Source organism: Phaethon lepturus, unplaced genomic scaffold (assembly GCF_000687285.1).
Source record: "Phaethon lepturus isolate BGI_N335 unplaced genomic scaffold, ASM68728v1 scaffold6238, whole genome shotgun sequence".
Classification (NCBI taxonomy): Eukaryota; Metazoa; Chordata; class Aves; order Phaethontiformes; family Phaethontidae; genus Phaethon; species Phaethon lepturus.
In genome coordinates, this window is record NW_010559616.1 from 368 (window position 1) to 25,493 (window position 25,126).

The 25,126-nt window shown below is 43.9% G+C and overlaps 2 protein-coding genes across 2 annotated transcripts in view; one reads left to right on the forward strand and one right to left on the reverse strand.

Annotated features, from left to right (window-relative positions):
• The first annotated feature begins 935 nt into the window (after nt 1-935).
• On the forward strand, nt 936-5,708 carry NIPSNAP3A (nipsnap homolog 3A (C. elegans)). Its single transcript, XM_010293403.1, has 5 exons — nt 936-1,145; nt 3,173-3,334; nt 4,901-5,050; nt 5,438-5,524; nt 5,632-5,708. The coding sequence occupies exons 1-5, from the start codon at nt 1,022-1,024 to the stop codon at nt 5,706-5,708; spliced, it is 600 nt and encodes a 199-aa protein (XP_010291705.1). The 5' UTR covers nt 936-1,021.
• A 5,263-nt stretch (nt 5,709-10,971) lies between these two features.
• The window catches only part of ABCA1 (ATP-binding cassette, sub-family A (ABC1), member 1), an 80,303-nt gene continuing 66,148 nt past the window's right edge, over nt 10,972-25,126 (reverse strand). Inside the window, exons 28-49 of the mRNA XM_010293404.1 lie at nt 24,566-24,690; nt 24,066-24,164; nt 22,897-23,086; nt 22,647-22,741; nt 22,208-22,240; nt 21,550-21,655; nt 20,759-20,833; nt 20,184-20,353; nt 19,019-19,196; nt 18,372-18,487; nt 18,139-18,283; nt 16,781-16,904; nt 16,291-16,420; nt 16,054-16,174; nt 15,814-15,876; nt 15,237-15,343; nt 14,665-14,806; nt 13,242-13,376; nt 12,378-12,481; nt 12,158-12,250; nt 11,733-11,976; nt 10,972-11,532 (exon numbers count right to left, since the gene is read on the reverse strand). Of these exons, the coding sequence (XP_010291706.1) occupies nt 11,392-11,532; nt 11,733-11,976; nt 12,158-12,250; nt 12,378-12,481; nt 13,242-13,376; nt 14,665-14,806; nt 15,237-15,343; nt 15,814-15,876; nt 16,054-16,174; nt 16,291-16,420; nt 16,781-16,904; nt 18,139-18,283; nt 18,372-18,487; nt 19,019-19,196; nt 20,184-20,353; nt 20,759-20,833; nt 21,550-21,655; nt 22,208-22,240; nt 22,647-22,741; nt 22,897-23,086; nt 24,066-24,164; nt 24,566-24,690 (2,736 nt within the window). The 3' untranslated portion in view covers nt 10,972-11,391. The remainder of the gene's footprint in view (nt 11,533-11,732; nt 11,977-12,157; nt 12,251-12,377; nt 12,482-13,241; nt 13,377-14,664; nt 14,807-15,236; nt 15,344-15,813; nt 15,877-16,053; nt 16,175-16,290; nt 16,421-16,780; nt 16,905-18,138; nt 18,284-18,371; nt 18,488-19,018; nt 19,197-20,183; nt 20,354-20,758; nt 20,834-21,549; nt 21,656-22,207; nt 22,241-22,646; nt 22,742-22,896; nt 23,087-24,065; nt 24,165-24,565; nt 24,691-25,126) is intronic.

Genomic DNA, 25,126 nt, shown 5'->3' on the forward strand with positions numbered 1-25,126 from the left:
CTGTCACGATTGCTCCCCGAAATTGCAGGATTACTGTTCGTGCAGGGTCCTGCGGGGATCTAGGAACTGGAAATGCTAAAAGAGGCTGTCACACGTGGCAGCCAAAGCTAGATGTGTAATACTCCCCAGGGTCGTTAGGAAACAAGGCCTTAATTTTGGCCTTAATTTGTCTAGTTTTTTAGTTTAAGTTTGGCCTTAATCTTTCTCGGGTTTTTTTTTTTTGAGAGGTGAGGAGCGTGTTCCAGGTTGTTGAGGCAGTTGGGAAAGTAAGCGTATTCCGGGACTTCTGAAGAGTTTTATGTTCTATGAATAGGAAACTGTTCTCGACATCATAGCCTCCTCTTGCCCCCAGTGAAGGGCAAGGATGCAGACTTCAGCCATCTTGTGCTGGAAGGAGCCAGGCTTTCCCCAGGTGTTGGTATCTTCTTTTCTTTCTTTTTGCCAACAATGTGCAATGCGCTAATGCTGATGCAAGATTGCAGTTAGAAAGCGGGTTGCAGTAGTGTGGGTTGATCGGCTATGGGCAACGCAGGCAGGTTGCTTCGGTGGCAAATAATGTGTTTAGCCGACTCTCTTTTTATGGCTTTGACTTTTTGCATCCTGCTGCTGGCTTCCCGAGCATGGGGTATGAGAAAAGGAAAATCCTGCTTTGTTATGGGCTTATAATTAGGCAACGGAGTGCGACAGATAAAAGACGCGTTGTGGTCCGCCGCGCTGCCAAAAGGAGTTGCAGCAAATAATGCGCATGGGAACTCTTTCGAAGGAAAAAAAGTCACAAGGTACTTCTGTCATGGGGATCACAAAGGAGCCCCTCTCCCAGCCTCCAATAAAAAAATCTATCTATGGCATCTCATTGTTTTTTAAAAAGTCTAGAATTTAGACAGAAGATGGTTTTCTGTCTTGAGTTTTAGTTATTTTTCTTAATACTTTCTCTCAGGTACTCGCGTCCTTTGCTACAGGGCCCAGACAGAATAATAGCATTTTCTACGAAATTCGCACATATGATATTAAGCCATCGAAGATGAAGGAGTTTGTGGAAATGGTCAACAAGTACTTTCACCTTCGCACAGCTCACTCGGAGATGGTGGGATTCTGGTCTGCGGAGCTGGGAGCGATGAATAAGGTGGTCCACGTTTGGAAGTACGGTACGCTCAGCATCCCTTTGTGCCATGCTGCTCTCTCTGTGCTCCCTGTCTCCTAGGCACAAAGGCAAGGAGAATGCTTACCCAGCTTTTATTTGTTGCTCTTACTGTAAGAATGTGTCCAAAAAACATTTGTTCCCCTTCTGATTACTGAAAAGAACACTGCAGAGCCTGTCAGGACAATTTTGACACGTTGGGAGGAGAGCGTTTTAACTGTTCTTAAACAGCGATCTCTGCTCAAAAACAGGTATAATAGAGGAACTGCAGCAGCGTGCTTTGTTCATGGTAAATATTTTTAACTTAGGGCCAGTTCCTGAGCCACAAACAACTTCAGGATTTCAAAATGGATGGAGAAAAGGTTGAGACCCCTCTTTAATAAGACAATCCATAGAAGGGCAGACAATCTCTATGCAGCCTGTGTATGTTTATCTGCATGTATAATTGTTCTCAAATTTGGGTCGGGTGTAAGAGTCACTCCCTTAAAACAAGGCGCACGCAGTTTGCGTGCTTAAACTCCTTCTGCAGGGGGACTGTGCTGAGGTGGGAAGCCACTCCACCAGCTCCAACTTCCCCAGCGCACGAAACGTTTCTTGCTGCTGCTTCAGCCGTGGTAGCGGCCGGCTTCTTGCAGTGTAATCAGCTTTCTGTGCTGTTGGAGTCGGTGCTGACCTGGAAGGTGCTGGTGAGCCAAGAAAAGCTACAGTTAGGCAAGAAACCAGGTGTGCTGGCTGGGTTCTTTGTGGAGCCCAAGGGAACGTGACACTTCAGTTACGGAGGGGTGGGAAGGCAAGCCACTATCATTTCTTTGTGTACCGGCTGCAGTCCGGGGTGTACCTGTATGCTGAGATGGAGAATTGTTTCTGATGGCCTCAGTCCGCTCGCGGAAATCCAGCATGTTTACTGCACCTGTTTAGAATAAAGAGTCACCCCTTTTGTCCTGGAGGGGTGAAAGGACCAGCTGGCTGTCAACGGGAATATTATGCGTTGACGTGCATCTATGGTTAATAAATTGCCATGCTTCTCAGAACTTTTTAACCTTGCCTGTTTCTTTCTCTAAAAAAAAAAAAAAAAAAAAAAAATTTTAATAATGTGTGAGAAACTTTTAAAATGCAAAACTAAGGAAAAACCTGTAGTTTTTATTTGTTTCCTAGTGGTGTTTACATGTGTAAAGTACAATATCCTTTCTTCTTTATCCATCAGACCCCTGCTTATATCTTTTTAGTAGTTAAAAATAATTGGTATATTTTTCTCTTAGTCCCAAGATGCTGCTATATCTCAAGGTTTGTCCCATTCTCAGATGCTGGATTTTTCTCTCGTATTATTGAAAGCTGTCTGCATGAACATACTGCTTAAGATGCCACTGCAGCCTAACCAATTGAAATTCAGACACTCTTAATTCAGTGGATTTGTTTTTAATTAAGAAAAAAAACATGAAAAGGTTTAGATACTGTGCATTTAGTAACTTTTTATGCTGCTGAACAAACATTACTTCTACACTTGTGATTTTAATGTCATTTTATATAAATGTCATTTATGTACATAAATGTCATTTATATAATACCATTTTATATAAATCAAAATTTATATTTTTCTTAATTTTCACTTGGTAGGCTAATATTCCTTCTGAATTTTCTTTCCCCCTTCACTTCCTTATGCACCGTGCTTTCTCTGAATATCCTTATCCTTGGCAACTGTTGCCACATCCAGTAGTCCCTACAGATGCCATATATGAATCTTTCAGTACAGTAACATCGCTTAACATATTTTAAGTTTTTTGTAAACTTTCTTGGAAAATTTGGCTTGGCTTGAAACCATTTAAATCTGAGGAATAAGGAAAAATAAGGAAAGAAAAATAATAAGAAAAATAAGGAAACTTATCACATCTGCTTGGAGCTAATAGGCTGTTTAAAAATATCAAACTTATGTAAATGCAGCTTGTCTCCTGGTAATTATACATTTTCATTGAGTCTGATATGACATTAAGTGCATTTTTTCATAGTTTTTTTTTTCTCTGTTTTCCTTTCTTACAGATAATTTTGCCCACAGAACAGCAGTCCGGCATGCACTAGCCAATGACAAAGACTGGCAGGGAAAATTCATCTCCCCAGCGCTCCCCTTGATAGAAAAGCAGCGCAATGAAGTTGCTTATCTGGTACCCTGGTGTCAGCTTGGGAAGCCTCCAAAAGAAGGGGGTGAGCTTATCTTCTCTTTTGCTGATTAAAGTTGCTGATGCTGATGGACTAACAAAAAATGGCTTAAAGTTTAAACCAGGTATTACATGGTTTTATAACCCTTTACGTAACAAGTGCATGTACATACAGCCACGTGAAAAAGATGACATAACACAGATGAGGGGACAAAGTTTTTAAGAAGGATTTTTACACCAGCTTACATCAATAACTGACTAGAGCCCTGATTGTTAAGATTGTAAAGAGGTGTGTGGATTGCCTAAATGAACATGCAAAATGGCAACGCCGTAGCAGTGGTCAGAGCACTCATCCCAGACTTGCTGTGTTGTGAGATGTGATGAGTTGTGATGCTGTCCATCAGTGAGAGGACATTTCCTGGAGACACTAGAAGACAGTATTTGCTCTCTTTTACAGGGGTTTTTCTCTTTTATCAATTTGCTTTGACGTTTCTGCTTCTTTTGTGTAATAGTTTTAAGAAAAAAAAAATCCCTGCTTTTTAAAGATACATGCAAGTCAAGCATACTTTGTAACAATCATAGATTAGGTGTAGACATCCTGTCCTTATGTATTTGAATTCTCTCTGTAGCAAATGTGGTATTAATAGTATTGACTGTTCCCTGATTTATGAACATTTGCAGGCTTTTTTGCATGGACTGATGTCAAACAGGCCTGGCTTTAGCCCTCAGCTTGTGCATACATACAGTAATCTTTGTTCCTGTGCTCCCTGTGATTCTGAGTTTTATGCTGTCACAATTGAATTTGAAAGCAGTCTGGTTTTCTCTTGAGAGCGCTGACTTTTCAAACACCTAGTTCCTGTTTTAGTTTATCTCCAGCCCGTTGCTGGAGAATGAGACCAGATATACATTGCCATACGGCAAGTGTCTAGCTTTCTATTGAAGCGTCAGCAATTGTGGTCTAGAGTACTTGAACGGAAACGAGATGGATAATGTATCTTGTAGCAAGACTGGAGTGTTTTGGCAAATCATGCCATTTGTCTGCAAACAAGGGAGATGATGATTGTTTGGCAGAGTAGAGATGCTAAGCTAATCCTGGCCTGTTGGTTATGCCCTCAGATCTTGCTGTGACCAGTTGCCATGAGTCAAAGCGGTTTATAATGTCATAAACCACTTTAATGCCAGAAGACATGGCCAGTCTTAGAAATGGACACCTTGCATTGTTCAGTCAGCCGTCCAAATCCTGCAAACATGTATGAGTATTTGTGATTTCTGTGAAGTAGACTGCATGTCCCCAAATTTGCAGGCAACATAGAAAATTGCTAAGTTGGGCTTTGTGTGAAGCCTTCTGTTCCTCAGGGTCCCGGTATTTACACATACTTACACAGACTAGATCCAGTTAGTGAGCTGCTTTCCTGTGCTCTTGTGAGCCCCTGGAAGCTGCGAGGGGTTGTGCACGCTGAGTGGGGCAGTTTGATGTCCTGCTGACCTCAAATGGCAGGGAACTGCAGTACTGATTTTGCAATAAATATGTCATGGCCATGACACAGTGTTTGAGGACTGGCATATTAATTTGTACTTCTTTCCTTGAGGTCTTCTTTGTCTTTTCTTCCAGGAGTGTATGAATGGGTTACTTTCCAGATGAAGCCTGGTGGGCCAGCATTGTGGGGTGAAGCATTTCAAGCTGCAATCAATGCTCACATCAACACAGGCTACACCAAGCTGATCGGTGTTTTCCACACAGAGTATGGATTACTTAACACAGGTGCTACTCAATGTCTGATACAGACTTTGGCTTGGGAAGGGGTGGAGGGAGAGGGGCAAGCCCTTGTCCTGGATCAGGATTGGCCTGCTTGATGAAAGTGTTAGTGTGGGTCACCAAAGTCCTGTAAACAGTCCTTGAACCCAGCTTTGTGTATTGGGTTATAGGCTTAAGCCAGGTGTTGCTACCTTGAAAGACTCTCAGATCTTATGTTAAAGAGTCAAACCTTTTAAAGGCTCAGCAAAGGATCATCCCACCACTTACTTGCCTGGAGAATTGTTTCTGCTGACTGCAAGGCATCTGAGAGGTGCAGGCAGACTGCGAGGACTTAACAGTAGATGTTGTATTGCAGCATAACAGTATTCAGCTGACTTTATTTGTACTTTTCAGTCCACGTGATATGGTGGAACGAGAGCCCAGATCACCGGGCAGCAGGAAGGCATAGTGCCCATGAAGATGCCAGAGTGGTAGCAGCTGGTAAGAGATGGTGGATCCAGAGAACTCACTAGTGTGAGCATGCATGCTGAGAAAAGTATTTTTTCTGATTGGATTACTGCCTTAATTAAATATGCATTTAATTTCAGTGCGGGACAGTGTCAGATTCTTGGAGTCCCAGCAAAACATGCTACTCATTCCTCTGCAATGCTCGCCGCTGAAGTGACCTTCATCTAAAGGACATAACTGATGGCAGGAAAGACAAGATGGAAGTGCTGTCTGCAAGTGCCTTCACATGGATTGTCATGCCCTCATGAACTGAGCCAGCTGTTCTTCAGTTTACAATAAATGGATGCAAAATGCTGATCACTAGTAATGTAAATCAGGAAAATTTTGCACCCCGATAACAATTGCTAAACAGATGATTATGGTGATGTTCATACATCCCCAGGAAAAACAACTTGAGCCATATCACTTATGGCATGAACCACACTTGACCTTTCTTTTGTTTTAACCCCTCAGTTCTTAATGCTTTTCTGCATTGCTAGATCACTAATCAAGCCCAGTAAGTTAAGTGCTCTTTTCCAACATTACAGCTTAGGGCTGATACCATTTTCATAACATACTTTGGTGACTTTTGTAATTACCACATCTTGGTTATTGCATACTGGTTTAAGGAGGAACGCCCCCACAAACCTGTTACCCAGTTATGCTTTCATCAGGCTTGTCATGCTTTGTATTAATTCTGAGTAACATAAAATGTCAGCATGGCTGCAACTGCACCTAGCAGGTGCTGCAGTGAAGCCTCTCAGGTAGTGTGTCCTGATGAACTATGCCACAAGAAGAGCATTTATTCACTTTGTAAGTTCACTTCAAGCCCTTCTCCTTTTTTGTTCAGTAAACAGTTCCTCAAAACTAGATTACACACATAATGCTTTGCCTTGGATATTTTAGTATTTGTTTAGGGTGCTGAAATTGATTAGCCCTTCTTGCTCAACTGTGTAGTCAAATGCAGCTGATCTACACATGCTTACATTCTTCAAAATACTTTCTGCCAGACTGTTAAAAGCCAAATAAATTTGCATAAAGCATGAATTTTTAGTGTTTACAGCTCAAGCTCTTACTCTTTTTAAACTGTGAAATGATAAACCCCATTCTCCAAGTAGAGCATGCAGCAGGTCTTGCATTTTGGACAAGTCTTGATTAACAGCCACTTTAGACCCAGCAAGGAGCAGGGCAAAGGCTGAGCAGTCGAACTTGTATGCTGTGTGGAGTGGTACAGAGCACCCTCTTCCACAATTTAAAGGTCATTAACTGGCAGAGCACTTGGGAGGCTTTTCCACAGGTTAATCACCGACCTGCAGTGAGCAATTGATTTCACTTCTCCACTGAAGTATGCTTGTGCAGTCAGCCTAACACTGCTTCTGTAAAGTACATTAGGAGCTGATGGAAAGCACTAAAAACCACAGCTGTAGGCAATTATGCTTATGTCCAAGGTGGGTGGATGGGATGCAGCTGCTCTAGTAAGGGAGTGGAACAGGTCCCAGCTCTTATATCCAAGTCTTCATTCTCTCCTCCTCCAACAAAGCCATCTTTAGCATTCTCAGGGAGAAACAAGCACTGCTTCAGAGACCGCTGTCTTGTATTTTACACATCAACTTTAAGGTAGAAGTAGCTGATAAACCATCGCTCTCAAGTTGATTCAGAATGTTGCCTTATAGCACTTAACTCAAAGGAGGCCTTTTTTTTTTTTTTTAGTAACAAAAACATGGGCTGAAAAATGGGATGGGGAATTAATAGGACTTTTCCCCCTCAGGTTAATGCAACAATTAAGTTGTTCTGTTGTTTACTGGAATAAAAAAATAGAGTAGAATACTAAGAACAGTGTAATTTTTTTTAGTAAAACTATTTTCCTTGTCACCAGCACTGAAAGCAAAGAATATTCAGGATGTTAGATGTATGCTTTATCACAAAGTTTGTTGTTTTCTGGTAACAGGCTGATAAATTAAGCACATTACCCAAAGCACCAGCTGCACACTACATTAAAACAGAAAACCCAGGAAATTTTAATTTGCTTCTTATCAGGATGAGGTTTCCTGACAAGTGTATGGTTGGATTCTGGAATTTCATTGGTCAATAGTGGGATTATGGGCAGTAGAAGGCAAAATTTTAAAATCAGTTTTTCTTTGAGCAAATCAGACCATTATTCTGCTTTCGTTTGTAAATTGCTGTTCAAAATCAACCTAGTGTTAACTTAAATGATCTTCCTTTAATTTGTTATTATCTAAAGCTACGTTTGACTATAAAGACTCTGAAATATGCTAAACATAACATTTTGCTTTGTCAGTGAAAACAGGTATAGGGTATTTTTAGCAAAGAGGAAGACCAATTATCAATAGTTGCAACTTGACACTTCTCTAACAGAAATACTCAGAGGCAGGTACCTGACTTGGGATTTAAACATCCAGATACATTTGGGATGCTCTGCAGCTGGATTTGACAGTTGCACTGATCAATTTTTGCTGGAGACCTTTTTATTTACTAAGTTTAGACACTTGAAGTAGCATTTGGCCTTTCAAATCTTGTGCCACCTCACTTACCTGAAAACAGTATGTGCCCTGTGCTGATTTGCAAAGGCACTGGAACTTGCTTGTACATCATGCATCAAAATTCACAACAAAACCAGGCAAAAGAAGAGCTTCTAACAGCACTCCTCAAAAGAACATAGGCAAAAATGACACTCTGAAGACCAATGGTGCCATAACAGCTTTATTTTTTACTTAACACAAGGCAGTTAGAGTGCCTTTTAATACTTCACATAACAGTTATTAGCAAATACAAATATATATATACTTTTTTGTTGTTGCTTTTAATGAGTATGTCCATTTAAGGATTTAACTTGGACATTTCAGTTGTGAAATCTCTCTAGATCTTTGCGAAGTTAACAGATATTCCAGTGCAAAAATAGATCCCATTACAGATAGCATAAAGTGCTTGGAATGAAGGACCAACTATAATTCAGGAGGGAAGGATAAGCACGAAGTGGTGGTTTAACCATGGGGAAAATACAACAACTCATTACTGAAATACAAATGTACTACAAAGAAGGATGCAACATGTCAATACTAATAAAGTTTAAAATAAGTTAATACCTCAGTGCAGTTTCGTTATCAAGAGTGGTTCATATACTGTATGTGACGCTAGAGTGGTTTTTTTTTTTCCCCAACACACACCTAAAAGAGTAAATTAGTAGCTGTCTGAACTTACTCCATGACAAATCTGCACGTGAGAGTTGCATTATGCTGTCTGTTCAGTACAAATAAGACAGACTGGAGCTATGAAATAGTTCAGTTAATATCCATGTTCACTGAAATATTTTGTCACCGATAGCAGGCTCTTGTATGAGCATGGCAGTCACAGGGCAATAGGAATCAAGAATCTCTTTTTTGGTGGGCTAAGGAATGAGGATTATAATGTAACTGTTGTTTCCTGCAACATTAATCATTTACATGAGCAGTTACAAAGAGCAAACCACAGCCCTTTCAGGACCAAATCTGAATCCTCCTAGAACTTGTTCTAGTTTTACATGCACTAGTTTGGTGCAGTGCAAAACACAAGCCCTTCACTTCAGTGACTTAATGCTGATTTGTAATAGTGATTTTTAGCAGTGGTAAGCCTTCAATACATGCTATTTGTCTCAATGATACTGTAACACACCTACAGCCTGTTACCGAGAAGTCATGGCTGTAGCTCAGCTGTTCAGTAATTTTTCTGCACCTGGAAATCTGGTGTATTCACCACCCTGTAACTCATCCCCATAGGGTGATGACGGCATAAGGGTAATAACAAAGCATGTTTTAAGTGAGGTATACCAATCCCCATTACACTCCTTTCTCAATCCCCTTAGCAATGTATTATACAGATCCAAAAAAAAAAGTATGAAAAAGGCACTTGAGCAGAGCACGTAGTAAGCTCTTACTTTATCCCAAGGCAGGACACAGCAGGGACTGGGAACTTGTGCTAAATATTTAACTGTTTGTGTATTAAAAATGCTGAACTGGTCAGTGTTACCACATATACCTGGAAATACATAATCAACCTTCTTCAGGCTCATGCCAGCCTCTTCACTGTTTGCTGGGCTGCTATGGGCATTCACAGAAGAAAATGGTCCGTGACTGATTCATGGTGGAGTAGCATCAAGAACTAGTGCAGAACCTGTACAAGTATTTAAGGCAGAGGCATGACATACAGGAACAGCCCAGGAACTGCACTTGGGTTCAAACCACATTACTGAACCTATTTCTGAATGTGACAGAAAGACAGAGGGGCCCATAAGTGTATTAATAAAAGCATACTCTCCCATGACTGTTGTACAATGTGAACAAGAATTGGTTGTTGTTACCATATAATATCCCCTATAATATTATTCTGGCTTTGCAAAACTTTTAAAATTGACTGGTGCAACTGTAGCACTACTACTTTGCACTATATTCTTCTTCAAGGGGATTTTTACCCAAGCAGTTTGTCACATGTATAGTAAGGGTGTATTCTCCAGTTAGGGATCTCCTAATGACTGAAACTACACTGCACAACAGAAGCAGAAACTTACACATTAATCTAATGCTATACCAGTTTCCAAACAGGAAAATTTAGGTGAACAACTTGCAGTAATTGCAGATAGCAGCCGATTGCTAGAAGAGTCTGGTACTTGGTCAGATCATGAATGTAGCTATCGCTGAATGGATAGAATGAGAGCATAGCATTGCAGGCATAACGTAAAGAAATACTGTGGCTACAAAGATCAACTGAAAGCACTTTCAATCCCTATTTATGCTACCTACCTAAAGTCATAAATAATACTGTTAAAAAAAAGAAAAATCTACATCTCATTTCTAGTTTTATCTGGCAAAGCCAGAAATGGCAACATGCTTGTGCTAAGCAATAACTTCAGATGATGGGTACCTTTCTGGTGCAAAGCAGGGGTTAACGAGCAGATATTACGTAGCTGAGTGACATCTCATGATTTTGAATTTGCTCTTGGCATTAGCAGCTTGTACAACTACTGAGTTTGCTGCTGTGGTCCAAACCCTAGGTCTGCTTCTCACCCACTTCCTCCTACTAGGTGTTCATGCAGCTGCTGCAGTACCTCAAAGGAGCAGGAGAGTACTTAACTACACAAAAACCTAGTCAGAGAAGGTCATTGGTTGTGATGCTGGTGGGACAATCCTGTGCATTTGCAGGGTTCACAGTTCTGCATCTCACCACTTAATGATGGAGACATATGGATATGATGGCCTGTCTCTTGCCATCCCATCTGCACAGTACTGCTTTGTGGCCCCAGATTTGTCACCAACTGACCTACACCAGTCTAGGAAAAGCAGCTGGTCAGGTAAGTTTTCACAAGCTAAGGCTACAACACTGGTGGTGACTTTTCTTGCCACTGACTGTCTTGGTGCATTCATTGCCAGCAATGGATGTAGCACCAGGAAATTCCCACTCCTGACATGGATGTTTTAAAGACTAAAACGTGCATGTCCAAAATATCGATAAATAACCACTGGCCATGATTCCTCAATTAATAATTTTTGCAACCCTAGTAAAGACATACTGTACAGGACAAGATACAGTATGGTTGAAAGCCCACAGCATCTGGTGGGTGCTTTACCACAGCTTCAGAGTTACATTGTAATTAGCTAAGTTCAAGTCTTTCACTTGACAACAGTACAAGACGACTCCATGAGGCACTGCCCCTGTAAAAGAATTTTGTTTTCATTGCATTGAATTGCATTGCATTGAATGGTTATCAGTAGAGTGTCCAGTTTCTCTTCCTCTAGCTTCTTCTTTGGGAGTATCCTATCCCAGGAAAAGGAAGTTCGCATTCTGCTCATCATTTCTCTGCTGAAATTGGCTCACACACAACTTTCTTTTACCTTCTCATCTTGCAGGAAGGAATTAAGGATTGCCATGTCTACCACAGTCTGGTTTTTGTGCAATGACAGGTCCTTAGTGTGGTCGTCATCGCTTTGGTCCTTAGCAAAATTTACAAACACCTACAAGAAAAAAGTCCATGTCACACATCACCTTGGGTTTTCATTAATTCAGGGCATTTTATACACTGGGCTTCCTGAACTAGTCCTGGAATTCAGTACTCTGCTGAAATGCCCTTAAAAAACAGGTCCAGTAAACTGGTGGATTATTCCTACCTCTGCACAAAGAACCTTTTTGGCAGACAGGCTACTAAAAAACTTACTTGGTCAAGTGTGGTCTGAGAAACAGAGTAGTCTTCTATGTGGAGTCTCTTTTTGTTCTGGGAAAGAATACTGAATATTCTGGCCAGGGAGGATGGTGAAGACGGAAGCTGGTACTGCAGCATATTCCGATGCTTTTCCTTCAGGACACTTCCGGGAAAGGCATGCCCGAAAAACTCCTCAACAGGCTTCAGGTCTGGGTTTGCCCCTGCAATTCTCACCACTATGGTGTAACCATCGCCAAATCTGTAAACAAGAGGGCCAGCATGGGAGTTAAGTGCCTTTGAAATAGAAGTGCAGCTTAAAATCCGGCAGCACTTCCCATAGCCAGAATAGCAATGGGAATGCTACGCAAGGAATTAAGTCTGACTGCATCTCCCTAAAAATGCAGACAACTCTGTGATGTAAGTGAAAAGAAAATAGCTACCTGTTCTTTAGATGCTGGACGCTGCCCAGACACCTGAATCGCCCATTGACCATTATCGCCATTCGAGTACACAGGGCTTCACATTCTTCCATGCTGTAGGCAGACGTAACTTCATTAGTACTGCAAGCAGCAGCAAAGGGCAGAGCAGCCAAGCAGGGTCTCACATCCAGCCCCAGCAGATGTGAAAGCCGGGGTACAATACAACTGGGCTGCTACTTGCCTGTGAGATGTAAGCACCACTGATCTCCCCTCTTTGATTACACTCAGAGCACAGTTCCACAAGAAACGACGTGCTTTGGGATCCATCCCTGTTGTTGGCTCATCCTGCAAAACATATAGAAAAAGCAGGTTATGCTGTTACAATCTACTGACAAATAACTCATCTCTGAAATGACCTGCCCATTCTGATTATGCATATTGGCAAAGTTGAAAATGAGCAAGTTTGACTCATTTTTTGAAATAGGAAAAATAATTTCTGCTCCGAATTTTAAAGTAGCAAACATCTTTTTCAGAACTGAGAAGCACTGCTTATTCTGCAATTATAATATGTTGAAATACCCAGTTCTAAAACAAGTTAAAGGCAATTAGCTTGCTTAAACAGAGCACTGGACTACTATCTCCTGCACTGTGAACTTTAGTAATCCTAAGGTTTGTCTTTGATTTTAATCTAAAGAATACTAAAATATTCATTTCCAATTTCCACTGAATTATTAAAAACACAGGACTGAGTCTCCTGCACTGTAAGATTTCTTGTGTACAGCAGGAAGGCTGTTATTTTTTCGTAGGTATAGATATCTTTGCAGCAGTATAAAGGTGGTGAAGATACTACACACCTGGCAGTTTGGCATCATGTTGAGGACCCCCACTTCCCCAGCGATTTTTCAGAAATAAAAGCTTGGAGGCACATTATAACTTGCATCTACTTTTCAATAGGGAATCTTTATTTCCATGTGCTCTTTGCCCACATTTAAGTGACTAGTGATATATTTAAACATTATTTGGCCATAAAATATCTAGTCTTCATTTGAACCTGATTTTTCTGTTTTCCAAAGAAAACATTAATGACCAAAGGTTGCAGACTCACCAGGAACACCACAGGTGGCCCTCCAATGAGGGCAATGGCTGTGGAGAGCTTGCGCCTGTTCCCTCCACTGTAATTCCCAGCATATTTTTCTCCGTATTTCACAAGGCCCAGTTTCCGAATTGCCCACTCGCCAACCTACAAGAGACAAAACCATCTTGAATTAAACACAGCAACATCTACTCAGTAAGATTTTCCTTATAAGCTTTGGCTTTAAAAACATTTTCGAGAAGGGCCACTCATCTGAGTACCTAATGCGGCATGGATACAGGTTTTGAAACGCCCTGTTCACCTCCAGATCAGGATATATGCCATCCTGCCCCAAGAGGCCAGAAAAATCAAATGGCTGCAGTTTATGGGCCAGTGAGCCCAAGTTCAACATCAGTTGAAACATGTTAACCACCAGTGTAGTGCTCTTAGCAGCACCAGCTTTAGCTAGCTTTCCAGTTGCTGTGGGCTTGCAGCAGAGACATGGTCACCACTGACACAGAGCAATCCTGCTGTTGTGCATCTTTGCCTTTCAGACACATGGGGAGAATCTGGTTTGTTATTCAGGAGTATTTACTACTAGTGCAAATAGGCAGGCATTGTTGCCCTGGGAACCAAAAAATGTTAGAGGGAGGAGATGCAGCTACTACTCAGATCATATCCAGAACTCGGTCCCTTTTTATATGGGGCTGGTGGGAACATCACACAGAAGAACTCACCAACAACCTGCAAAAGAGCTTGCAGTTTTCACCCATCATCAATACTCTCAAGAGGGGTTCAAGCTACCTGGACATACACTAGGCACCAGATCTGGCCCTATCCAAAGCAGGATACAGATGTCATCTTCCTACCTACAGCAGTTTGCATTCTGCAGCACCTAGGATGGCTGAAAATTGCTGTTAACTCAAGGAAACAGCATTGACAATGGCACTGTATGGTACTGGCAGCTGTCATTGATTGCCTAAAGACTGACAGTGACAGTGTAACCCCCATGTCTGAATGCTGAAATAGCAGCACTTTAATGATGCAGCCTGATCAACTGGAAAGATGGAAGATGTTAACAGCCAACGTGAGGCTTCTGTTAAGCCATAGAGTGTTTGCTCCCTGGGACTTTGAAGAATTAACTCTTGACAGCAGGTGAGGTTCTGCATGACCTGCAGCTCCACAGCCCATAAACTGTTAAAAGGAAAGAAGTCAATCAGTGGAAAAGTGCGTTATGAGAATGCAGGACTGAAAGTATCTGCCCTTCCATTTAGTACACTTTTCTAGGCACCACTGAAAAACCACAGCAACTTCGGTTTGCCCTGAGGAAAACGGGGGGGCAGATTTCACCATACAGCATCTTCAGCAGCTTCACATCATTGCATGTGTCGCAGGGAGGGTGCATGCGAGCAGGAACAGTTGGTCACCTGTGTGGGTACTATGATATTTTGTTTACCTTGCAGACTTCTTTCTCCGGAACGCCCCTCAGGAGTGCGAAGAACTCCAAGTGTTCTCGCCCTGTCAGCAGTTCATTAACAGCATCGAATTGTGGGCAGTAGCCCATATTCTGATGGACTTCTTGGATGTTGGACAAGATACTGCAGAAGAAAAAACCTTTGTTTAGGATTTCACAAGTACACGGCTGTTACTTTAGGTGTTAAAAAGAGGAAAGTGAAACAGTGGTTTTGGAATCACTGAACTAACAAAAATACAAGAGCACAGAAGCCCAGCTTGGCCAAATTGGTTTTTTCCTTCCCCATCTCCCCCTTCCTTTTTTATATATGAGATTTAAACATGAGGGGGCAGGTATTCAGAAGTGACTACCAGACTAAATCAATCTTCCTAAGATGCTAAAGCACCTTACCAGACTCTGCAAAGGGCTGAAACAGATGCCAGGAGTTGAAAAAGGGAAAAGTGGGGCAGAGTTTAGACTTGCTGGAAGTGAAACAAAGGCTGTGAAAGCTGGAGAAGAAAGCAGCAAAGGACCTGCTTTGACACAAACCAGAGGAAAGCTGGATGGTCTTTCACCTGTTTCCTTTGAGGAAAGCTTCTCCTCCTGTCACATCTGTATCACCAGTTAGCATCTTAAAAGTAGACGACTTGCCAGCACCATTTACTCCCAGGAGTCCAAAGCACTGGGAATACAAAAGAGCAGATGAGCACAGTGTGTTTGAGAACAGGGTTTAGCTGCTTCATTTTCAGCACTGACAAGATGGGAGGGAGCAAGCTTGACCCTCCAGACAGCTGGAGGGAGTCTTCAGTGCATTTTCAGGAAAAAAGACTTCTGGACTTTCATTTTAAGTATAAATCTTTTGGCTGGGAAAATGAATGAACTGTGGTGTCACCTTGGTGCAGTGCCACCACAGCATATATGTGCCAAACCTCGCAAGGTACCAGAGTTTGGCCTCTGGTCCCAGACACTGAAAGTTCAGTATCTTCTTCAAAAGCAGAGAGAGACAGAATCAGAAACTGCTTCAACTTCCAGGCAATTTCTTCTGATGTAATTTGAACATCATCTGTTTCTGATCTTACCCTACCCTTTGCTTTCTGTTGCTCTTGAATACTCGAGTAACAGCAAAGCAATGAGTTTGACAGATAAGCTTACCTCTCCAGGGGGGATTCCAACACAGATCCTATCAACTGCTGGCTTTCGCTTCATTCTGTAAATCTGGAACCAGAAGAAAAAGAATGGTAAGGACAAAGAGAACTGTAATTAGAGCCATACATATCGCACACTGCAAACACACTCTCGTTTTGATCCCACTAAATTCCTCTGAATGAGGCTTATGGTGAACTGTGTGGTTTTGTGCCACGAAGTCTTAGGAATGCAGAACTTTTCTGTCACCTTGGTTAGCTCCTTGATTTCCAAGATGTCACTCTGTCCTCCTCCACTAATTATCCTCTGTCTCTCTCTGGTTACGTCCTCATCTTCATCATTCACAGGAGGCAGCTTGGCATAGACAGGCCTGGGGAGAACATGATTAAAGCCTTATGGGGCCTCCACAGTTAATATTCTCTCCACTTCATGGGATACACCAATGAAAACCTCACCTGCCTGCAGCAGTGAAGTGGAGCAACCTACCTGGGTTTGATGAAGAACCTGTACTGGATGAGCACTGTGATGAGGAAGAAGACAACGCCCTCTACTGCCATGGCAAAGAGGTTCCTTCCCACCAGGTCCCATGACAGAGGGGACACGAAACGATTTTCTCCTGCCAAAATGAGATGAAGAGCACAATCACCTTTGCAGAACAATGGGAGCGGGCTAGCATTTCTCCTTGCTTATACTTGGCCTAATGTCACTCTCCATACAGTTGGCTTTATGCATTTTTATTCAATGCCCCTAATAACTCAAAACTCTGGGCATCTATCTTCCACTCCCTCTTCAGTTCTTGCAACAACCTAAAGAGGACAGTTATGGATATCTGACCCCTTTGATCAGATCTGTGTGGCAAATTGTGCACTTTCATTTCCTGAAAAGTCAGAGGAGCAAAGGGTGCTCACCCAGAGCAGACTCGAGGTTTCCCTGTTCAGTTCAGGCCACTGTCCCTGTGATACACAATTTCACTTACCAAACCTCTCCAAAGCATCAGCCATGGCTTGGTTTTTCACCATGTCAATAAGTCCCCGCCCCAGGCAGAAGTGGGGGAAGATGAGGAAGACAGACTTCAGGATGTCATTGATGTTGTTCAGCTTCTGTTAAGACAAAATCAAGTGCCAGTGAGCCATCTGAGCAGAAAGCATCCACCACCTGCCAAGTATGTCTGCTGTTGTGACCCCTCCCTCCCCCAACACTGCAACCCCACAAAAACACAAGGATTAGAAGCGCTCTCCCAGGAGCCAGTGTCATGGCTCCCCTGGAGTGTCAGTGTTGTTGCATTGCTCAAGATGCTATTAACGCAAGCAAACTGCACTGAAGGAGAGATTCCTCCAAAAGCTCACAGTCTAAAAGGCAGTGTCTGCAAATGATAACATGCAGAAAGGCTACAGGTTGAGGAGAGAGGAAAGCTGTGCTTGCACAGACTGGTTATCTCAATGGCTGTGGGCAGGCCTTCCCTATCCCATATTGGAGGCTCTAATCCTTTTATTTTGCTGGCAGCCCAGGAGTTGGACTGACAGCAGCCTGAGCAGAGGTTCCTATTCTGCCAGCCACTTATCTTCAAGCATCTACATGTTTTTACTGTCCTAAAATGGGCCTTGTAATAAAAGGGACCATCATCAAGGACTGCCTGCCCCACAGGCAGTAGTACAATCAACAGGTAATTCCCATAGGGTCTCCTCAGCCTCCTCTCACAAGGAACACTTCACACCACTGTGCGTCAAATGGGGCCTGCTAAGACATCTTATGTTGCATACAGGCATGAGAGGAACTTGCACCTTTCCCAGTAGGCATCTGGCTTTGGAAAAACTGAAGTGAGGTGCATAAGTTCTCAATACAGTTACAGAAGCAAAACTGAAGGCAACTGAATGCTTGGGTGCTTGGAATAGCCTATAGTAGACAGAAACTGCCTCTTATGAAGAACATACAGGAAATTCCATTTGAACATAAGAAATGTTGTTGGTTTTTTTTTTACCCTAAGGATGGTTGAGAAGTGGAAGAGGTTGCCCAGAGAAACTGTGGAGTCTCTATCCCTGGAAGTGTTCAAAACCTGATGGCCCTGAGCAACCTACTCCAGCTGACCCTGCTCAGAGGCTGGACTAGGCAATCTCAGGAGGTCCCTTCCTACCTTAACTATTCTGTGAACACTGCTGAATTCAGAGGGGTTTAACCCATTTCTTTCAGAACCTGTGTTTAAACTGCTGCAGTAGCTAATGGGCACAGACCAGGGCCTAGCCCTTCCGGAGAACTGGCTGCTAAAGGCAATATGACACCAACATGGAACCAGATTGCAGCAGCACAAGACAGTGAGGAGCTTCTAGGAAAACATACGTTGTTGGTGAAGAGCTCCAGGACAAAGGTGGCCACGCTACCATTGATGCCAATGAAAAGGTTCACGCTGGTAAGTACAACATATGCCGTGCTGGGGATTTTGAACACAAAGGAGGCTGGATACATGAGAGGGGTGATGGACCACCTGGAAAGAGGAAACGTAGCAACATCAGGTAAGCACCTCCCAAGGCTAAGAACCTTCCCAGTTATCCTTCTGATGAGAAATCCCTTACCCATAGAGAAACAGAAGGAGAGCCAGCACAGGCAAGTTGGAGGAGGATACATAGGACTTCTGCTGGAAGCAGATGAAGATGATGATGACTAGTGTGGCTGGAACAATGTAGTTGCACTGGAAGATGAAAAATATGGCTTTATATTTGTTTTCAGATGACAAAAAAAAAAGTGTCTTTCTGCTCTGGACCAATGGTTTCCAACATTCTTCAGTCTTCCAGTGGGAGACTCTTTGTATCACATGTGTGAACTACCACGTTGTACACATGAATTTACATTTCTTAGTCCCTCTGGAAGTAGTCAGTAGACTCTCAGAGGTCTGGATACCACAGGCTGAAAAAAACATGCTGTGAACAGAGCAGAACAAGGGGCTACACAAGCTAACATTTTGGGACAGGTATTTTAAAGTGACAAAATAAATGCTGATGATTGAGGTTATCGTTGCCCTCCCATCCTCTGTTCAGTGTTCCTAGTCTCACTAAAGTGAACCACTGCCCCAAGAGAGTAAACACAAAAGTCATAGGCACAATTTTTATTCACTGAATTAATGCTGTGCCCACTGTCCCCAACTGCACTTCACATTTCAGTGCAACAGACACCCTGCAAACACAGAAGGGAGGACAGTTTAGCACAGTCACAAAGCCCTTACCATATCCCAGGCAAAGTTGGCCAGCCAGTAGATCACAGGTTTCACACCACTGATGAACTGCAAGTGTTTAGCCTTGCTGACACGTTCCTGGATAAGGAAGACCACAAAACTGGCCGGAACAAAGGACATGGCAAAGATCACACAGATGGAGACTAGGACATCCACGGAGGTGGTCATCCTGGACAAAAAAAGAACAACATTAAGCGTTTGTATGCTGGTGCTGGCTCTTTTGACATGAAATGAGGAAGCTTATTCAAGGCAGTGCGGAACCCATTTCTCCTTCTGCTGTCCTTGTTTTGCAGGGTAAAGCACAGTTCTTCTCCAGCCATATAAGAAAGGGAACATACACAGCCTGTTGGCATCTCAACAGGCTGTGAGACTGGTTGGTACTTTCAGCATAATAGACTGCTTTCTGTCCTCCTTATCACCAGCACTTTGTTTCCCACTTAATGCATTTCTTGGGTTGTTGGAGGCTTGTCTTTTTTTTTGTGTTGTTTTAAAGCTCAGAGATATATGACTGTCATCTGCCATCTGAAGGATGTAGCTGCAGATAGCTTGTAAATCGTGACTCTGGTTGTGGTAGTAGTGGACTAGCCAATGCCTCAGTGAAGTAAGCCCTGTGCATTACTGTGTGCCCCCCTGGTGGAGACAGTGAGCAAAACTGAACAGGATCTATCAATGGTTCCTAATCAAATGGTGGCATCCTGGGACAAAAGAAAGCCATATCCAGAAAGGTTGCTTGCCGTGAATATGGTCAGAGAGGAATGTTGCGCTTTGGGACATGGTTTAGTGGGCATAGTGGTGTTGGGCTGATGGTTGGACTTGATCATCTCAAAAGGTCTTTTCCAACCTTAATGATTCTGTGATTCTGTGAATTTCCCAAGCAGTAGAAGGTCTGAAGATTACACTGATTCTTAGAAACTGCACCTTCCAGGGACTCAGAGACAGAGAAAGCTTGCGCAGCAGTGCTGTTCAGCAGCAAGTGCTCAACAGCACATGCTGCCACCTGCCCAGGCCACAGAAAGTAAAGCCAGCATGTTACAGCCTAAATACGACTGGCCACTGAGTGTCCACCAGTGAGGTTAACACCTCCCATGTTGCCTGTTTCCAGCAATCAGCAACTGATAAGACCAGACCCATCTGCATTCAGAACGTCAGGACTTACAGGGCCACTTCAGAGAGCTGCTGCTTGGTGAGGTTGAGTGGGTGATTGAAGGCGGTGATCCCGTAAGCACTAGGGTTTTTGCCCTGCTGCAGGTTGGCCCGAAGGATGGCATTGTTGATCACATTCAGGAAGGAGGCAATGGCATGCCAGCCCTTGTTGTTGAACCACACCTGTAACAGACCACACTAGCATCAAAAAGGCACCAGGGTACATCAGCCACCCAACAGGCTCGTGAGCCCTGCAGAACTTCCCTTCCTCTATTGAGAGCATGTAATTTCTTTCCATAGCCTTCCAGCTAGTTTGCTTAGGGACAGAACATACAGTTTGATCAATAACCACAAGAGGCTGCTGGAAGCTAGCATTGATCCAGCATTAGAAGTTCTCCTGGGCCTAGACTCCAAGGGAGGTGAGGAAACACACAAGAACAGAAGTTGCATTTGCTCCACTAGCAAATACAGAGAGCTCTGGCCTACACAGTTGTCCAAGGCAAACTGCTGGGACTTTGCTAACTAAAATAATTCCAGGTTACCAGAGCTTCAAATAGCAGACACAGCAGTGAGGACTGGCTTACTTACCTTCACATTGTTCTTTGTATCCAGGCCTTTCATGAAACTTGACAAGCTGTTGAGAAACCGATCTCCGGAACTCCCCTGCAAAGAGCAGAGGCGGTTACTTCCCCTCTTGAGAGTACATTTATTCGTGTCCTGGAGTCTAGTGGGGATTACACTACACTTTTCGCAGCTCTGACAGTTTTCTTTCCATTCTGCAGCCTGTATCCACCAAGCCAGAGGTGGTAAGAAGGCTGAGAAACCACAACTTTCCTCCTCCCTTTAATTTCTGCAGTCTCTGTAAAAGCAGTCAGCTTTAGGCCTGCTTTTTTCCCCAGCAGTAAGTATTAACCAGGGTTGCAGGCAATCTTCAGAGACACTGTAGCCCACAGGCAGTCCCAGAAGAAAGCAGTGGCCCAAACTCCCTCCCAGAAGAGCCGAGGCAAACTCAGCACATGAGGGCTCAACTGAGGTTTTGAAGGAGACTGCAATCACTTGTTAATTCCCTGAGACAGCCTGCCCTGTCCTGCCACAAAATACTCAGAGGTGTCTGTAATCCCCACTGGCTTGCAACTGCTGTTGGGCAGAGCCCATGTCAGCAATGTGGGTTGTGTAAGCCTCAGCTGAGCATGTCCCCAAGCCTTCTGCTGCTCCCAGCAGACACCAGCCTGAGAGACCCCAGCTCAGAGGAAATGGGGACGAGCCACTGGACACAGCTAACATACACATGCTCCTCATCTGATGGCTTCCAAGTCATCTCCCAAGTAACAGAACTCTGACATTAGGGCATCCTGGGTTTATGGGGGACAGCTGCTCACCTGTGCTAGCTCCAAGATTTTCTTCACCTGTTTAATGGCGTCAGTGACTTCATGGCTTGGAGGAAGCATGAGGGAGCTGCTGGCTCCCAAGGAAAAGCCGCCATACCTGAAAATTTAGATAGAAAGTGATGCTGAGACCTGACTCTCCAGAAAATGCCACTCATCCTCCCTCCACAGATGGCACTAACATCCAAGGCAAGTGTCTCCACTCTTACATGAAGGGATGACTTTGACCTTCCAACACTGCTGCTTAGCCATGATGTCTCCTACTCTTTGTTTCTGGGGTTAAACACCCATTTTATGACTTCTCAGTGTGCTGTTCTGTTTAATGAATGCAGCTATCCTCTTCTGCTAGCGCAGGCAAAGCAGGACATCTTCCTGCTTCCCTTGCATGGAAGAATAGCACCTCCCAGGATGGAGTATCGTAGGCCGGTCCTGCAAATCTTTTCAAGCCAATACTGCTCTTTGCATGAGGCAGGCACACTTTCCAGTGGTGTGCTCCGGGGTTGTCCCAGTTTATCCTTAAACATGCTCCCTCAACACTTGGCAGTTAAGAGTCATATAAAACAAACTGCAAAATGGGGTGGGTCTGTCCTGGTTAATACAGTGCTCAAGGGTTAGTGGACACACACAAGCTAGAGAAAAGGTGGTAACTCACCTGAACTCATTCACCCAGATCTTATTCTTTAAGCTGTAGAGACAGAAAAAAAAGCTGATGTATGGTACGTGGAACAAGGAGATACAGACCTACCAGTGCTGCAGGCACACAGCCAGGGAAACGAGTGCAATAGCCTCTAATATCTGGCATATGTCCCACCACCCCTCTTTGCTGTAATCCCTAGGCTTGGTGCCCAGACCTTCCCTGTACTCTGCCTACAAGGCTCAGGACTCCCTCCTTAGAGTTGTCACAGCATCACTAATAAAACAGAAACACCACTTGAGCTGTGAATTAGGACAGTCTGGGGAGCTGAGTGGGTCTGGCCCACTGCTGAAGAGTTTGGGTTGCCTGAGCCTATTCACCTGATCCGTGCAGCATCCCCCATACAGCAAGCAGCATTTGGTGGGAAGAAAAGGGAGAGGGTCTATTCAACAGCTACCTTTTCCCAATGATCTGCGCGTAGGTCTTCACTAGGTAGTCCGATATATTGCGGCCTGTCAGATTCTGGAGGATGTCAGCAGTGTCTTGCTCCCGCTGGCACCACCAGGAACAACACAGATAAAGGTCCATCAGAAAACAAAGGTGCCAAGTCAAACAAACGGTGTGCAGTGCTGCATGCAAGAATCACACCCAGCTGCTTTGCTCTCCAGGAGCATCCCTCATCGCGGTACCAGTGAGCTCCAGCTTACCTGTGGGGGTGGCAGCCCCCCTGCACCAGGGGGGCACACAGGCAGCATCTTCTTGATCTTCTCATTGCTGCACTCGCACGATGGGGAAGGGTTCTCCATGCTCCAGTTGCCTTTCAAGAAGATGTCCCGGACTGAGTCTGGGACTGAAGTAGTGGTCCATTCCTTCTGCCCCACTGCGCAAGGAGTCTCTCTGTGTCAGGAAAGAGGTAAGGCAAATGCAGTTTTTAAAACAACTATGATGGCCTTTGCTTACAAGCAATTTAAATAAGAGACATCACAGTCCCCAGAAAAGGCAGGCAGTTTTTCAAAGGAGCCTGACCCCACTGACACAAACAGTTCAGAGAAACAGACCAGACTCTGCAGCTTCTAACAGATCCCAGTGCCAAAGGGACTGAGGCTGGCCAACACTGAGTACTGCCAGACAGCCCCCTCTTCTAATTTGCTCTGCAGCATGCAAGTGCTTTATTTCAGTCAGTCCCAGCACGCACAGCATCCAGAGTTCAAGGAGCTTCTGAACAATCTCTTAGTCCTATGGTTTAGTTTTAAGTAGTCCTGCGAGGAACAGCGAGTTGGACTCAACGATCTTTATGGGTCTCTTCCAACTCGAGATATTCTATGATTCTAAGATCACAGCAGACGGTCATTTCTTGGACAACATTTCTGCCTTTGGGGCACCAGAAAGCATGCTCTTCCCCAAGGCAGCATCAGGAGGCACCCTCCTCCCTGTATCCCATGGTCCATTGTCCATGTGTCCATTTTGAAGGATACAGCTTACTTTCCACCATTGGCCAGCACATATGGCCCTCCTCCCCACCATCCTGTGAACATGAGCTGCAGTTCTTCCAGGCTAGAGACACACCACCGCAGACTCTGTATACTTATTCTGCACTCACGGCCTGGATCTTCAGTGATTAGCCCAAGGCCATGCAGCAAGTCAGTGGCAGAGGTAGGAAACACCACCAATGGTGCCTGGTTCCCCTCTTTCTGCTGGTATTGGTGGGGACCTTTCTAAAAGGTCTGGAGCAGAAAAATTGCATATAATTGCAACTCTTTTGGCTTAAATCCTGCTGCAGCCATGCATGACTATCATTCCCTAAAGCTGGCTAAATCTACTGGGTGACCAGAAGCTGGGGCTGGGCTGCTTCTTCCCAGCCCAAAGTTCTACTTACGGGATAGAGTGTCCTTGCATACACCGTGTCCCAAAACCAGGCTTATTGAGAAGGGCATCCAAAAGCCTCTGAGTACCTGCATCTTCTGGAGCATCATTGCTGTTGGTACAGCAGAGAAACACTATCAGGTCAGCGGGTAACAAGCACGCAGCAAAAGCAGCAGAGTAAGTCTCAGAGTACAGTGAAAGAGCTCAGGAAAAGGATATGGGTGGAGATTTCCCTTTGAAGAATGCTTGGCCTAGAAGCACACACACACTCCTGGTCTTTGTGCATAGTATTACCAGAGTTGTAACACCATCCAGAAATGGATATGGCGTTGACAGTAGTTAGAGTTGGCATTTAAAAGTCCAAAAAGAAAATAGGATGACTCTATTAAAATGTGCTTTTGAGCTAAGCACAGAAAACAAATTTAAACAACCTGGTAAAGAACTCAGTAACTCATGTTTGCAGAGAACACAACTGTAGGATTTAGCACCATTTCCAGGCCACAAGAAACATACCTAACAAAAGTGTACTGCTCATCATACATCCAGGGCTGTAATTCCAGGCTGGGATACTTCCCAAAGGGAGGAACGATCAGGCTGAACATGAGAGCAATACACACGAAGACAGCTGGCAGCACAATCTGAAATTGCAAGGAAAGAGCAAGCCCTTTTTAAAGTGAATGTTCCCAGAGGCATCAGGAGCTACACGCAAATTGCCTAATGGATCAAAACTTTTTCCAAGTTTCCCGGGAAAGTCTTTGCTATTTACAGCAAAGCATTACTAGACAGCAATACGAGATCCATCCTGGCATTCAACCAGGGCAATCACTCAGGATGCAGAGGATTCAGCCTCCAAATGCTTTTCTCAAGGCCAAATTTGGATTTGAACCCCAGTTGCATCCTAGCTGTGGAAGAATACTGTAACCACTTGGCTATCATGTAACGCCTTTCACTTGCACAGGCCCTCTTTCGCTCAGATGTGTAGTGAAGACCAATTTTGCTTATTTGTATTCCCTTGAGGTTTTCTGCCCACCTCCAACTCTGAATACAATGCATGGTCCAGAGCTGTTCCTGCTG